We start from the raw sequence: 14,638 nt of genomic DNA, 5'->3' as shown, positions 1-14,638 counted from the left end.
AAAGTGCATGTACTTCCATGTTGGGCCCTGAGTGGCTCAGTGACTACCAAGCTCCATAAGCCTGCAGCCTGAAGCATGTGGCTTCAGACCACAATCAGGCTATGGGTTAGCTGGCAGACACAGTTCTCTGTAGACCTATAGGTATAGGCCTAGTTAGTGGCTTTACAAGGGCATAAGATCCCTTCTCAATGACAGCCACACTCTTGCACCACCATGCCCTCGTGGTGCCTCATCACCATCTTTCCGTTCTCAAAGTACAGCATGGACAGTGATTCCAGGCGGGTTGGCACACAGGATGGGCATGGGACCTTGTCTGGATGATGAAGCTTCAGAAGACTCTGGAGAGAGAGAAAGAGAGAAAGAAACTGGGTTACAATCAACATCCACATTATATAGATTATGGTAGAAATAATTACAGTGAACCAAAAGTTTAAAACAACAACATTGCACTCTTCAACAATCTTACCTGCATGTATGCGTGGTTAGTCGGTGTGAAGGTCTCATCGACTGGTGAAGGACAGCTGCCCTCACAGCGGTAGGCGTTGTAGCGCTTGGGATAGATGATCCACTCGCTCCAGCCCAGTTGGTCAAAGTCCACCCACATGTCCACTTTCCTGCAGAGAGGTCCCTCGCTCTTTTCCTTCTCTGCGGGGGATTCGACAGGAGCTGCGCCGGCTACTCTTTCTTTTTCCTGGCTGTGGTGGCCGTGCCTTTTGGTTCTCCGAGGCCCAAGCTTTGCCTCAGATCCAGCCCCCGCCTCCCTGTCCTGGGTGACGTATTTGGACTGCTCCGCCGTGTGGATGAGGGTGGTGGCTCGCTGACCTCTCAGGCTCTGGCTCTGCTTCGAGAAGACTACCATCATGACCCGGTCGGCTGTCAGGTGCTCCACCTCTTCCTGAACCCCCTCCTCGTCTTCTCTCTCCTCCGGGACGCCCTCTTGTGGTCTGGGCGCGGGGTTACCCTGCCCCAGCCAGCTGAGGAGCAGCCCGGTGACGTCGATCACCTTCCAGGAGGAAGGGGAGGTCATGGAGCTGGGTTTGGCGATGGAGCGGCCCAGGAACTGCCTCTGCTCCTGGCCTCTCTGGGAGTGATAGATATCCACAGTGGCGTGGGCGGACCGGCTGAAGGCGGGCAGGCGGATGCGAAGCTCAGACAGCTGGACCGCCTCGCTGGCGGCGATGGTAGACATGTCAAAGGTGACTGACCATCTCTCGCCATTCTGTTGACAACCTTATGAAGAGAAGAAGAATAAATTAGTCTGCTGCCCATATTTATGAACTAAAAAGTTTAGCAAATTATAGCATTTGCACCATAATGAGATAGGCTATATCAATGTGATGATGAGCAAATTGATGAGTGATTCAGGCCTAATATTGTCTCAGGGTGGATTGCTCCTCTAGGCTAAGATTCATAAAATGAATGCAGTACAAGTGTTGGTCAATAAAAAAAAACGTCTGCCTAAAACATTCGCTGAATCGCACATAAAGTCAACCGTTCCTTCTGTTAAATTAAACTAAATTTAAGGACCCTATATATGCTCAAAACAATTCTAAACAAGACACCTGTGAATACATTAATATTAATAAATGACTTACTTTCAGCAACAAGGCTGATCACAGAGTCGGCGTGATGCAGACGCGGGTTATCCTCGCTTCTCGTCCGGCTGGCGCTGGCGCTGGCGGCAGAGGCCCTGTCGTCTTGCAGCAGGGTCCGGTAGAGCTGCATCATGTACATGGGCAGGCCGCCCTGGGACTGGTGCTGCTGCACGGGCCGTCTGGCGGCGCCGGGCCGAGAGAGGCCCCGCATCCTGTGGAGAAGGGCGTCCTGCTGGCTCCTCGGGAAGGTCTCTGTGCCGGGAGGAAGACACACCAGAGCCAACAGAAGCACATAGAGGAAAGCCCATGAAGTCGGTCCTGCCATTATTCCAAATAGTAGTAGTTAGATCCAAATAGTAGTCTAGGCACAAGCAATGATCCAAAGTATTCCCAATTCCTTCTTGCGGTTGACAGGTGATGCTGGTTGAAATGGAAGAGAGAGAGAGAGGTCCTTGCCTTGTCTCTGTCTGGTCTGGACTGATGCTGTGTGCTGGATTCATAGAGGTGTACCCTACCTTATATAAGCCCATCACTTTGGGACTTCTGTCAAAGCCACGGGCCTTTGAAGTGGCCGTGTGATCCATGGGGCGCAGATAGACCTCAAAGGGTCGTTCGTACTGAAACCAATCGGCCATCGGAGATGTGTGAAAACTCTAATACTGCGCTGATTGTTGTTGTTGTGTATATTAGGGATCCCTTTGATAAGGACACATGACAATAATATTAGATAAACAGATTATACCTGGAATTAGATAAACAGATTATACCTGGACAAAAGGCACTGATTAATTGGGGACCAACCCAGGAGTTAATCATAAATTTGGAAAACCAATACCTCCTGAACTAATTATACGAGCCCATTTGCTAATGCAACAAAATAGATGTTGACTTTTCTATTGGGACTAATAATTGACATAATTTTTTTCAGAGCATCTTCTCTCGTGGGATTATTTGTTTTTTCGCCAATTACCATTTTTATGAGACTTTCTTTTCGCCTTATCATTGTAACTATATCATTTTATCATTATATCATAATGGGTGGAATGAATGAATGATTTATTTTGAATGTATGGTTATCAAATAAATATTTAACTAAATTATCCTCCAGGGACAGACCTACATGTACTTTGTCAAATAGATGTTTTCTTAAATCATGATAATATGGGCAGTACAATAGAAAGTGGGTTTCAAGTGGATGTAATGCACATTGTTGAAAGGCACTATATAAATGCACCATTTACCATTTTATGTGTGAGTCTGTGTGGTTTATGATTTATGATTTCTTGTTTAAGTGAACTAACCCCAACTTGCAATCAAGACACATTACACACCAATATAAGAAATAATTTATTTCATGGTTAAAATTGCATTACATTAAAGAAAAGATAAAGCGCTTGTTATATTACAATTGTTCATTCACATTTACATAAGTCATTGGCATGTCTTCAAACCTTATGGAGACACGCACAAAAAATTACAGGAGTCTGGTCATTTTGACCACAGCTTTCCTTTAGTGCATCTTGTCTTGTTGGTGTCTGTATCTATCACCTTAGGGGTCGCTTCCTGACGTCTCAAACATCATCTTAATATTTGACCATGTTTGACCTGATCAAAACCCAGAAGAATCCTAAGGAGCAGTGTTATCTAACATGGCATAAATACATTCAGGCATAAATACATTCAGTGGGAGAACTGCCCATAAGTATTATTTGTTTGTTGTCACAATTTAACACCGGTGATATTTGTTCCCTGCTATATCCTGAATCCAAAGCCCAGTGTCCAGCATAGGGTTCATCCTGCCCTGTTGCAGACAGTGATCAGTTCTAGCCTGGTGTCACGCTGGCCATCTTTGTAAAGTGCATGTACTTCCATGTTGGGCCCCGAGTGGCTCAGTGACTCCCAAGCTCCATAAGCCTGCAGCCTGAAGCATGTGGCTTCAGACCACAATCAGGCTATGGGTTAGCTGGCAGACACAGTTCTCTGTAGACCTATAGGTATAGGCCTAGTTAGTGGCTTTACAAGGGCATAAGATCCCTTCTCAATGACAGCCACACTCTTGCACCACCATGTCCTCGTGGTGCCTCATCACCATCTTTCCATTCTCAAAGTACAGCATGGACAGTGGTTCCAGGCGGGTTGGCACACAGGATGGGCATGGGACCTTGTCTGGATGATGAAGCTTCAGAAGACTCTGGAGAGGGAGAAAGAGAGGAAGAAACTGGGTTACAATCAACATCCACATTATATAGATTATGGTAGAAATAATTACAGTGAACCAAAAGTTTAAAACAGCAACATTGCACTCTTCAACAATCTTACCTGCATGTATGCGTGGTTAGTCGGTGTGAAGGTCTCATCGACTGGTGAAGGACAGCTGCCCTCACAGCGGTAGGCGTTGTAGCGCTTGGGGTACACAATCCACTCGCTCCAGCCCAGTTTGTCAAAGTCCACCCACATGTCCACTTTCCTGCAGAGAGGTCCCTCACTCTTTTCCTTCTCTGCAGGGGATTCTACAGGAGCTGCGCCGGCTACTCTTTCTTTTTCCTGGCTGTGGTGGCCGTGCCTCTTGGTTCTCCGAGGCCCAAGCTTTTCCTCAGATCCAGCCCCCGCCTCCCTGTCCTGGGTGACGTATTTGGACTGCTCCGCCGTGTGGATGAGGGTGGTGGCTCGCTGACCTCTCAGGCTCTGGCTCTCCTTCGAGAAGACTACCATCATGACCCGGTCGGCTGTGAGGTGCTCCACCTCTTCCTGAACCCCCTCATTGTCTTCTCTCTCCTCCGGGACGCCCTCTTGTGGTCTCGGCGCGGGGTTACCCTGCCCCAGCCAGCTGAGGAGCAGCCCGGTGACGTCGATCACCTTCCAGGAGGAAGGGGAGGTCATGGAGCTGGGTTTGGCGATGGAGCGGCCCAGGAACTGCCTCTGCTCCTGGCCTCTCTGGGAGTGATAGATGTCCACGGTGGCGTGGGCGGACCGGCTGAAGGCGGGCAGGCGGATGCGAAGCTCAGACAGCTGGACCGCCTCGCTGGCGGCGATGGTAGACATGTCAAAGGTGACTGACCATCTCTCGCCATTCTGTTGACAACCTTATGAAGAGAAGAAGAATAAATTAGTCTGCTGCCCATATTTATGAACAAAAAATTATAGCAAATTATAGCATTTGCACCATAATGAGATAGGCTACATCAATGTGATGATGGGCAAATTGATGAGTGAAATCAGGCCTCATATTGTCTTAGAGTGGATTGTTCCACTTTAAAGTATAGGCTAAGATTCGTAAAATGGATGACATAACTTACAGTTATTATTAATTAATTATTAATTAAACTAAATTATAAGGACCTATATAATATATGCTCAAAATAATTCTAAACATGACACCTGAACACATTAATAATTTACTTACTTTCAGCAACGAGGCTGATCACAGAGTCGGCGTGATGCAGACGCGGGTTATCCTCGCTTCTCGTCCGGCTGGCGCTGGCGGCAGAGGCCCTGTCGTCTTGCAGCAGGGTCCGGTAGAGCTGCATCATGTACATGGGCAGGCCGCCCTGGGACTGTTGCTGCTGCACGGGCCGTCTGGCGGCGCCGGGCCGAGAGAGGCCCCGCATCCTATGGAGAAGGGCGTCCTGCTGGCTCCTCGGGGAGGTCTCTGTGCCGGGAGGAAGACACACCAGAGTCACCAGAAGCACACAGAGGAAAGCCCATGAAGTCGGTCCTGCCATTATTCCAAATAGTTGTAGTTAGATCCAAATAGTAGTCTAGGCACAAGCAATGATCCAAAGTATTCCCAAATTCCTTCTTGCGATTGACAGGTGGTTGAAATGGAAGAGAGAGAGAGAGGTCCTTGCCTTGTCTCTGTCTGGTCTGGACTGATGCTGTGTGCTGGATTCATAGAGGTGAACCCTACCTTATATAAGCCCATCACTTTGGGACTTCTGTCAAAGCCACGGGCCTTTGAAGTGGCCGTGTGATCCGTGGGGCGCAGATAGACCTCAAAGGGTCGTTCGTATCGAAACCAATCGGCCATCGGAGATGTGTGAAAACTCTAATACTGCTGATTGTTGTTGTTGCGTATATTAGGGATCCCTTTGATAAGGACACATGACAATAATATTAGTTAAGCAGATTATACCTGGACACAAAGCACTGATTAATTGCGGACCAACCCAGGAGTTAATCATGAATTTGGAAAACCAATTCCTCCTGAACTAATTATACGAGCCCATTTGCTAATGCAACAAAATAGATGTTGACTTTTCTAATGGGACTAATAATTGACATAATTTTTCACAGCATCTTCTCTCGTGGGATTATTTTTTTTTTCGGCAATTACCATTTTTATGAGACTTTCTTTTCGCCTTATCATTGTAGCTATATCATTTTATCATTACATCATAACCATAATGCAGACTAATCGTAAACATATGTCAATCTTCATATTGTAGGATGTTCGCTTAAATTTTCTCTCAAGCCTATTCAGTTAGGCAAGTCTTGGCATGTTTTAAAGTTTAAACTGTCCATAATGGCTTAGATTTGATTGGAGATATCTGATTGGAAACGGCACAGCACATCTAATAAATGTAATATAGACGAGGCATGTCGTCAAGAGTAGGCTAATGAATACAATTTAATAAACTGTGTTGTGTTTTGTTTAGTTTGTGTGTGGAAACTTAAGCATCAATGTAATAACTCGTTTAACTGATTGAGAATTTCATATTGTTTCAACAGGCAACATCTTAAAGGAAAACTCTGTGATATTATTTTAAAGTCAAAGGCTGTTTGACTCGTGGACACACACACGTCACACACGCACAAAATATATAGCCTAAATGACAGCATGTAACTTAATTTATACAGCAACAATCTGTTTACCCAAAAGCGAATGTTATATGTAATAAAATAAACAAATTGAAATAGGCTAATATTGTTCACTTCTGTCCAAATCAGAATGATATTCTGAACGCAAACTACAAAGACTGATTCCTTTTGATGTACCTTTTGATTTTGATGAGGTGTGAAAATATCAAAAGGTGAGTTAAAATATGCAATGCCTTCCATACAGTGCATTGTGTGTGAATGAGGATCAGTCAGAACGGTCCATTAAAAGATCTTTCGTTTTGCGACATCAAACGGACTTGTTATATTTGAACCCTATATTATTGTGGTTTAATTGGTTTTGTTTGATTAGGATGAAAGAATATAGGCTCTTACATATAGCTTAATAGATTAAAGTGGATGAAACTGGACTAGCAATTGATCAATCAATGTATAACCATTATCTTATCATTTTGATATCCAATAAAATTCATTTAATTATATAGCCTAGATAGAGACAAGTGCTTTGGTTGATTAGGAACTGTCATTTGCACTCATTATAAGCCTTTTATTTGGTCATTGCCAGCTACTTATAGGCCTAGTTCTCAAACATTTTCATGTTGGCTAAAGAACTCTCAAATTAATATATACATTTGGCACGGACCCTCATCTAAAAAGATTTTATGCCAGGTACCCTCACAAGAGAAGTTTACATGGGGGTCCCCGGACCGGCATTGTGTTGTGTTTACTTTATGTGATCTACAGTAGGCCTACCTGTTTTATGTGCCTGTATTTTATAATGTTATAGCCTATTGGCCTACTGAATCTCTCTCTCTCTCTCTCTCTCTCTCTCTCTCTCTCTCTCTCTCTCTCTCTCTCTCTCTCTCTCAAATCGTTTTTAGCCTACCTTTCAACATCATCCTAGCATTAGAGTAAAATAAGATGTGTCTACATCTGGCACAGAAATTCATGTCTAGTCCTATGCCCGTGCCAAATAGGCTACATTAAACAGTAGGCCACAGCACAGTGTCCCTTTAAGAAATGGGCTAGATCCCGTTCCGTGTCTTAAATTGGTTCATGTTTTATGCTATTTTATTCCCATGGTCTTTTCAAGTTCAAGGTTCGAGGTTGTTACTGTCACAAATTTAGGCTGGCAACAGCACCAGTAGCCTATGAACTTCAAGCTTCTCAACAGTGCAGAAGGAGCGAGTGCAAAATCCCAGTGAGTCATTGTGACAGTTAGTAAAATAAATGGCATTGGACTACAAAAAAATGTGAACGGAATCTGCATGGGCAGCACCTGTTGTTACAATTTGTATGAGTCTAGTCTAGTGTGCTGGCTGGGAATAGGATCTGTCAGAGCTGAGCTGACAGTTGCGACACGCACGCACGCACGCACGCACGCACACACACACACACACACACACACACACACACACACACACACACACACACACACACACACACACACACACACACACACACACACACACACACACACACACAGACACACACAGACAGACAGACAGACAGACAGGCTAATATTGTTCACTTCCAGAAGGATATTATGAACGCAAACTACAAAGACGGGTTCCTTTTTGATGTAGGCCTACCTTTTGATTTTGATGAGGTGTGAAAATATCAAAAAGGTGAGTTAATGTCCAATGCCATATACAGTGCATTAATGGGCAGTTGACTGATCCTCATTCACACAATTGTGTGAATGAGGATCAGTCAACTGTCCATTAAAGGTTCTTGTGTTGCAAGTTGCAACATCAAACGGACTTGTTATAGGCCTATATATGTTATGATATATTTGAACCCTAACTTTGTCAGAACTGTCCATTAAAATAATATGCATATAATACTGAATAATATTCTATGATATATGATAAAACGTCGCGGGGTGGTGGTGGTGGTGGTGTGGTGGGCTGGGGGTGGCAATAGTTCCACTTCCAAACACTGTGTAGTTCCAACACCCATCATCATAAGACTAATGGGCGTTGATCATGATGTTGATGAAGCACGCGCGATATATGAACCACGTGATAAGATCAAGCTATTCATGTGATGAGTGACCAGCCCATTGAGTAGGTCGGGTTTTACTCTATTCCCTTTAGTAGGCCTACTCCTCTGGGTGCTGCATGGCTGGTAGCTCAGTGCTGGTGATGTCTGCTAAATTATTGTAGGCTAATGTAATGTAGCTCAGTGCTGGTGATGTGCTGTTTTTTTTTATCAGTTTTAAATTACAAAGTGGATTCCAGGGACTCTCTGGGTTCCTTTTTAGGGGGGTCTAAATTGGCTCTTACAAGTCTGTAACTCTGACAAGTATACATTTGGTTCACTGTCAGGGTTAAGGGGAGACCTTGACATTTGAAAGTTTGAGAACCACTGGCCTATAGTTCCATACCAGGCAGGCAGTGACACATCCGGTAGAAGTTGCCCATAGTAGTCTCTGACTGGAGTCCATGTCTAACCTCTTCAGCCTGCGGATCGAGCATCGCTTTGAAGACTGTGCTCACATGATGTGTGACCACCAGCCCACTGTGCCCAGGTCCTCGCTTTATGTGTGAACTCAAAGGAACTCGAAGCTGCTGTGAGTGGAATACATTTCAAATAATAATAATCTGTTTTGAAAGACTAAGCTTGTTATGCTATTCACCCACAAGACTATAATTCAGGTCATGGGTAAACTGGGTAACAGGATAGGTGGGCACATGATCTGGGCACCCCAATGTAAAATTAGCTATTTTGTCCAAAATGTTAAAACAAATATATATATATTTGCGGAAAAAAGTATATATTTTTTCTAATATTTCTACACTTCCTTCCTACAAATGAATACAAAACCTGTATATCCAGTCATGTTGGGGCATAAAATTAAGTCACATAATGATGAACCGTGCATGTTTACATCATGTATACTTTACCATTTTTCAAATATATAAATATATATACATTTTGGACAAATTACATCGAGGTGACCCAGATGTCCCTATAGTGCCCACCTATCCTGTATCCAACTGAAGTAGCTTATTGTGTGTTATGTTTGTGCTTATGTTTGTCCACTGACTGTCGCTGTTGTATCATAGTTGCCTATCATTCATTGTATCATGATGACCACATTTCAATAATAGCCTAATAGTTCGACGTGTCTGAGAATTTAGGCTACTACAATTATGGCTACAATTATGGCATTCACAAGAAACTTAATTTTCCATTTAATAGATTAGGCTAATAGGCCTACCCTGTAATTGACTAATTATTTCCCTATTAAAGGGATATTTCACTTTCAAAAAAACTTTGGGTCATTTTATCGTTGTGAACCCCCCCAGACCGTTTTTAAGTTGCTTGATTTAGTATTTAGATATTTGATAATCATTTCATCAGACACGCCCCCTTCCTATACAAACCCATTATAACTTCAAACTCAATTTTTAACCCGTTAGATTCATCAAAAACACCCATCCTTGGTTCTGCTGACTCACCCTGCCCTCCTAATACGTGAGGGGGCCTTGTTTTTTCGATTACCTTTTTCATTTATTTTATATATATTTTGTTATTGTATTCATTTTTTTTTCATTTAAAAAAATAAATATTAAAAATAAATGGAAAAAGTAATCGAAAAAACACGGCCCCCTCGCGTATTAGGAGGGCAGGGTGAGTCACCAGAACCAAGGACGGGTGTTTTTGATAAATCTAACATGTTAAAAATTGAGTTTGAAGTTATAATGGGTTTGTATAGGAAGGGGGCGTGTCTGATAAAATGAATATCAAATATCTAAATACTGAATCAAGCAACTTAAAAAAGGTCTGGAGGGCTCACAAAAGCCTGAGTAGACGATAAAATGACCAAAAGTTTTTTTGAAAGTGAAATATCCCTTTAACCACTGTAAACACAGAATATAATCCCATTCATCCAGCAGGGGGCAGTATAATTCAACCATCTGTTAGGCGAAGACTAGATGAGAACAGCACCTTATTTAGAGTCTCTCTCTCTCTCTCTCTCTCTCTCTCTCTCTCTCTCTCTCTCTCTCTCTCTCTCTCTCTCTCTCTCTCTCTCCCTCTCTCTCTCTCTCTCTCTCTCTCTCTCTCTCATTCAAGATGATTTGTACATAAATCACGAAGAAGCAGCATCTCTGTTAATGTACCTGTGGTTAAAACACTCACAAGAAAACCTGAAACCACTTTGCTGGAATTAATCTCAGTGGGTGCAAGGGCAGTAATTTACCTACAGAACAGGAGAACCAATGGCTGAAACTGTAACAGGCACAAACACATCGTTGTCAGTCTGCTTTTAATATTACTGCATATATTTATTAACCCAAAATGTTAAAGAAATGAAATTAAAGTAGCAACTAGTGGCCAACTGGGCATACAGTTAAACTAACGAGAAATGAATACAGAGCAAAATAGACTCTGACAGTTCAGTGTTTACACTCTTAGACACTTGACGTATTAGTGATCTAACACAGGGCTCTGTCTTTGATCAATGCACTACTTACAAGCTCTTATTTCACTTTGAGGGTGTAGAAGCAAAAACCTCCACACACTCTTCAGATATTAGTTTGACTTTCATCAGGGATTAATTTGTAAACTCTGAAGGTGTACAAATGGACATGTAAATGGTTTTGGTTATGTTTGTACAGTCTCAAATTGGTGGATATTAACAATGTTGATCTTCATAATGTTGATCATCTAGAAAATGCTTCACTGATTGCTTTGGCTTAGATCAGTGATTCTCAACCTTTTTAATTTCAAGGTCCCCCAGTTTGATATGCAGATTATTTTTTTAATCACTGGGACCCCAGTTAGATACTTATGGGTTCCAAATGAACCATATGGTCCATTTGGTTCCTATTAAAGGTAGAGTAAGTGATATATTTTGGTTAAAACAAAAGTTTTAAACCAAAAAAGGTTAAAGCACTATATTCTGATAGTAATTGCTATAGAGTGTTTGTTCAGTAGGAGTCTCCCTGTCTCTCCAGCTCTTTAATAAACAGAAAATACCAATCAGGAGAGAGTACCCATTTATCAGCTTCATTTGTATTCACCTGTTTCCTAGGCTGTGTGTTTTCACCTTCCTGTCGATTTCATTGGATATCATTGGTCATCTGACCAGTTTCATTGGATCAAATCGACAGGAAGTGGAAAACACACAGCCTAGGAAACAGGTGAATAGTGTTCCAGTTCCAATTTTGTTCAGCTCATTTCTGTGTCATCACTTCCAATTTCACTTGTTTAACCTGTATCCTGTCTGAGTTCTCTATCCTGATTGGATAAAATTAGCATCCTGACCTGAAAATGCATTTTCTGTTTAATAAAGAGCTGGAGAGACATTTCAGTCAGACAACTCTTGGATTGAATTTAGAATATATATATTTTTAGCATAATTAAGCATAGATATATGAAGCATAGTTTGGCGTCAGGGCTATGTAGCCTATCTAGTCATTCCCTGTAAGCATGAACATTTTAATAAATGTTACATGCTAAATAGAATTTGGCATGTAACATGGGAATCTAGAAACAGAGCCTACAGGTGGATGTCGGGGAAGCGGTGGGATTGAGAAGCTTCATGGGCAGCAGCAGACAGACGAGGTAAGCGACAGACAGCCGATGAGACGGCAGGAGACAGCGATGACAGCAGAGGAGAGCAACAGCAGCACGGCAGCACAGCCAGAGAGAGACGCCAGAATGAACAGGTAGGCAGAGAAGTTTAAATAACCGCCCCGATCAGGAGAAGAGTCACCTGTTCAGGTTGGGGCTCTGCCTTGAGTTGACTGCCTGAACTAGCTACGCAGACTGCGCATCATGGAGGCTCCTGAACAAACACTACAGCAATGAGCACTATCAGAAAATAGAGCTATTTAACACTTATTTTAACCAAAGAAAATCACATACCCTACCTTTAACTGTCAATAATTTAACTGGGGCCCCCTCGGACCCCTTAAGGGCCTCTATGTGTCCCCGGAACCCACGTTGAGAGCAGTGGCTTACATAGATCATAATCAGACTATTATATAAGTGTCAAAGTCATTATACAATTGATAATTGTCTGCAGGCTGAGGTTTAGATGAACACCTCGCCTGCAAATGACAGACCGCTCATCGTTCACTGACCTTGCAGGGGCAAACTCCCTCTGCTCCCAAATGTTTGTCTAATTAATCGGCAGCCCTGCATTAGTTTGCTAAATAGATGAAGGGGAGGGAGGGGCATGCCACTGTAAATGTCTGTGGGAAGAATACATTGACAGCAGGAATAACCACTACACAGATGCCAGATGCTTAGGCACACAGACTGTGGCATCCCTATTCTGGGCACGTCACAATAGGGGAACATTTAGTGAAAATAGCTGATCTACAAGCTCACATTGCGTCACAACAGTACAGCGAGAAGATTTGGTGTAGAGGCAGGGCAAGGCAAGGCAGTTTTATTTGTATACTGTAGCACATTTTAACAGGCAATTCAATGTGCTTTACACAGAACATCAAGCAAAGGAAACACTCTTATAAAATGATCAGGATGCATAAAACAAAAGAAGTAAAAAATTAACAGATAGGCCTACAGAGAAAAGAAAAGAGAAAAAGAAAAGAGGAAAAAAAGGATGGGACCAAGTATAGACTCCTAGGGGACCTGAGTCAACTAAGTATATATCTCTGCTGTCTGGCAGGAACCAGCTAACTAAATGTTCATTTTTCAGGAAATGACAAAAACAAAACAAAAAGTGTAGTTAGGAGGTTTTGTTCATCATTGATAAGAACCGCTAAATGGACCTCCAAGCTCACATTGAGGTTGGAGGTCAAAAGGGGGTGAAAGCTGGAGTCAGCTAAACCAGCTAACTCCACCCCCCTTTGTTAGACTTAGCTGGTTTAGCAGAAAGTTTGAGGATCCAATGTAGTTAGCTGGTTTTGCCAGAAGCACTTTTTAATACTTTTCATTGGTTCAATATTTTTTTTAATCAACACACAGACGTAAAGGGTGTTCAATAGCACTGATTTATGGGGAAAAAAATGCAAAAGCGTCTAAATGGAGTTAGCTGGTTTCTGCCGCACAGCAACGATATATGGTTCATGTGTTGTTGTTGATGTTTTGAGCACTGCCATTAGTATATTGGTGTATTGGTTATGATATTGATTTTTGTAAGTAAGTAGAAATTAGGCTTAATGTATAAGAAGATTTTATTAGATTTCATGATCTCATTTGTTTCTATTCTGGTTAGCCCTATGTGCACATATAGCTACAAGCACGTGTCACCAAAATCTTACACTGTTTGTTACTGTATATTAATGGTATTACATTGTACTGGATAAATGGACATGCCATGATGTATATTATGTATTGATTAGAGGTAGAGACTATACTTTCATTGTGAGCAATAACCCAATCCTTATATCCTGAAATGCTTGAATTTCCCCTCTGGGATCAACAAAGTATAATCTCGTTTAGCACTCATGCCAGAACCCATAGGTAGAAGTACATTTACTCAAGTATTGTACTTAAGTACCATTTTGAGGTACTTTTACTTTACTGGAGTATTTCCAATCTTCAATACTTTTACTTCTACTCCACTACATCTCAGAGGCAAATATTGTACTTTTACTCCACTGCAATGTTTGGACAACTTTAGTTACAAGTTACCTTGTAGATTTTGATTATTATTACAAAACATACATTAACCACTTCAGCCCTATACAGACTTTGGCTATTTGAAAATAGCTGATCTACAAGCTCACAACGTGTCTTGTAGGTCTGCTGTTTTCAAATGATTTTATACATTTTGAAAACATGAAATGGAAGATTTCTGCATAACGAGTACTTTTACTTTTGGTACTTTAAGTACGTTTTGATACCAATACTTTTGTACTTTCACTCGAGTACATTTTGAATTCCGGACTTTTACTTGTAACAGAGTACTTCTACATTGCAGCGTTGATACTTTTACTCAAGTAAAAAATGTGAGTACTTTTTCCACCACTGGATACTTCCCATTGTCATGCCACCACCCATTCAGACCTAATATCCCTTGAGGTTCCTACATCCTTCTCACATTAAGCTCCTAAATGCCTCGTGTATATTTGGTTGAGCATCGTGTCGCGCGCCGAAAAGAGACGATCTACAAGCTCACAACACGTCCTGCTGCGACACGTGGTGAGCTTAAAGATAGTCTATTTTTGGTGTGTGACACCGCCGCACAACCAAGGCTTAATTTGTTGGAAGAAATGGTTTCA

General features: G+C 42.2%; 2 protein-coding genes across 2 annotated transcripts; both read right to left on the bottom strand.

Moving 5' to 3' along the window:
• Positions 1 to 185: 185 nt before the first annotated feature.
• LOC308078838 (nodal homolog 2-A-like) lies at positions 186 to 1,920 on the bottom strand (the record flags this gene model as incomplete). The annotated part of the gene is made up of 3 exons (XM_080420183.1): positions 186 to 338; positions 467 to 1,230; positions 1,596 to 1,920. The coding sequence occupies 3 exons, from the start codon at positions 1,918 to 1,920 to the stop codon at positions 186 to 188; spliced, it is 1,242 nt and encodes a 413-aa protein (XP_080276309.1).
• A 1,713-nt stretch (positions 1,921 to 3,633) lies between these two features.
• LOC308078837 (nodal homolog 2-A-like) lies at positions 3,634 to 8,911 on the bottom strand (the record flags this gene model as incomplete). Its single annotated transcript, XM_080420182.1, has 4 exons — positions 3,634 to 3,786; positions 3,915 to 4,678; positions 4,999 to 5,244; positions 8,821 to 8,911. 4 exons carry the CDS (start codon positions 8,909 to 8,911, stop codon positions 3,634 to 3,636), a joined length of 1,254 nt encoding a protein of 417 aa, XP_080276308.1.
• Between the last annotated feature and the right edge of the window lie 5,727 nt (positions 8,912 to 14,638).

The sequence above is a fragment of the Gymnoscopelus braueri genome, assembly GCF_963280865.1.
Source record: "Gymnoscopelus braueri genome assembly, chromosome: 22".
Classification (NCBI taxonomy): domain Eukaryota; kingdom Metazoa; phylum Chordata; class Actinopteri; order Myctophiformes; family Myctophidae; genus Gymnoscopelus; species Gymnoscopelus braueri.
The sequence above is the reverse complement of the archived record's forward strand: the minus strand, read 5'-3'. Positions and strand labels throughout refer to the sequence as shown.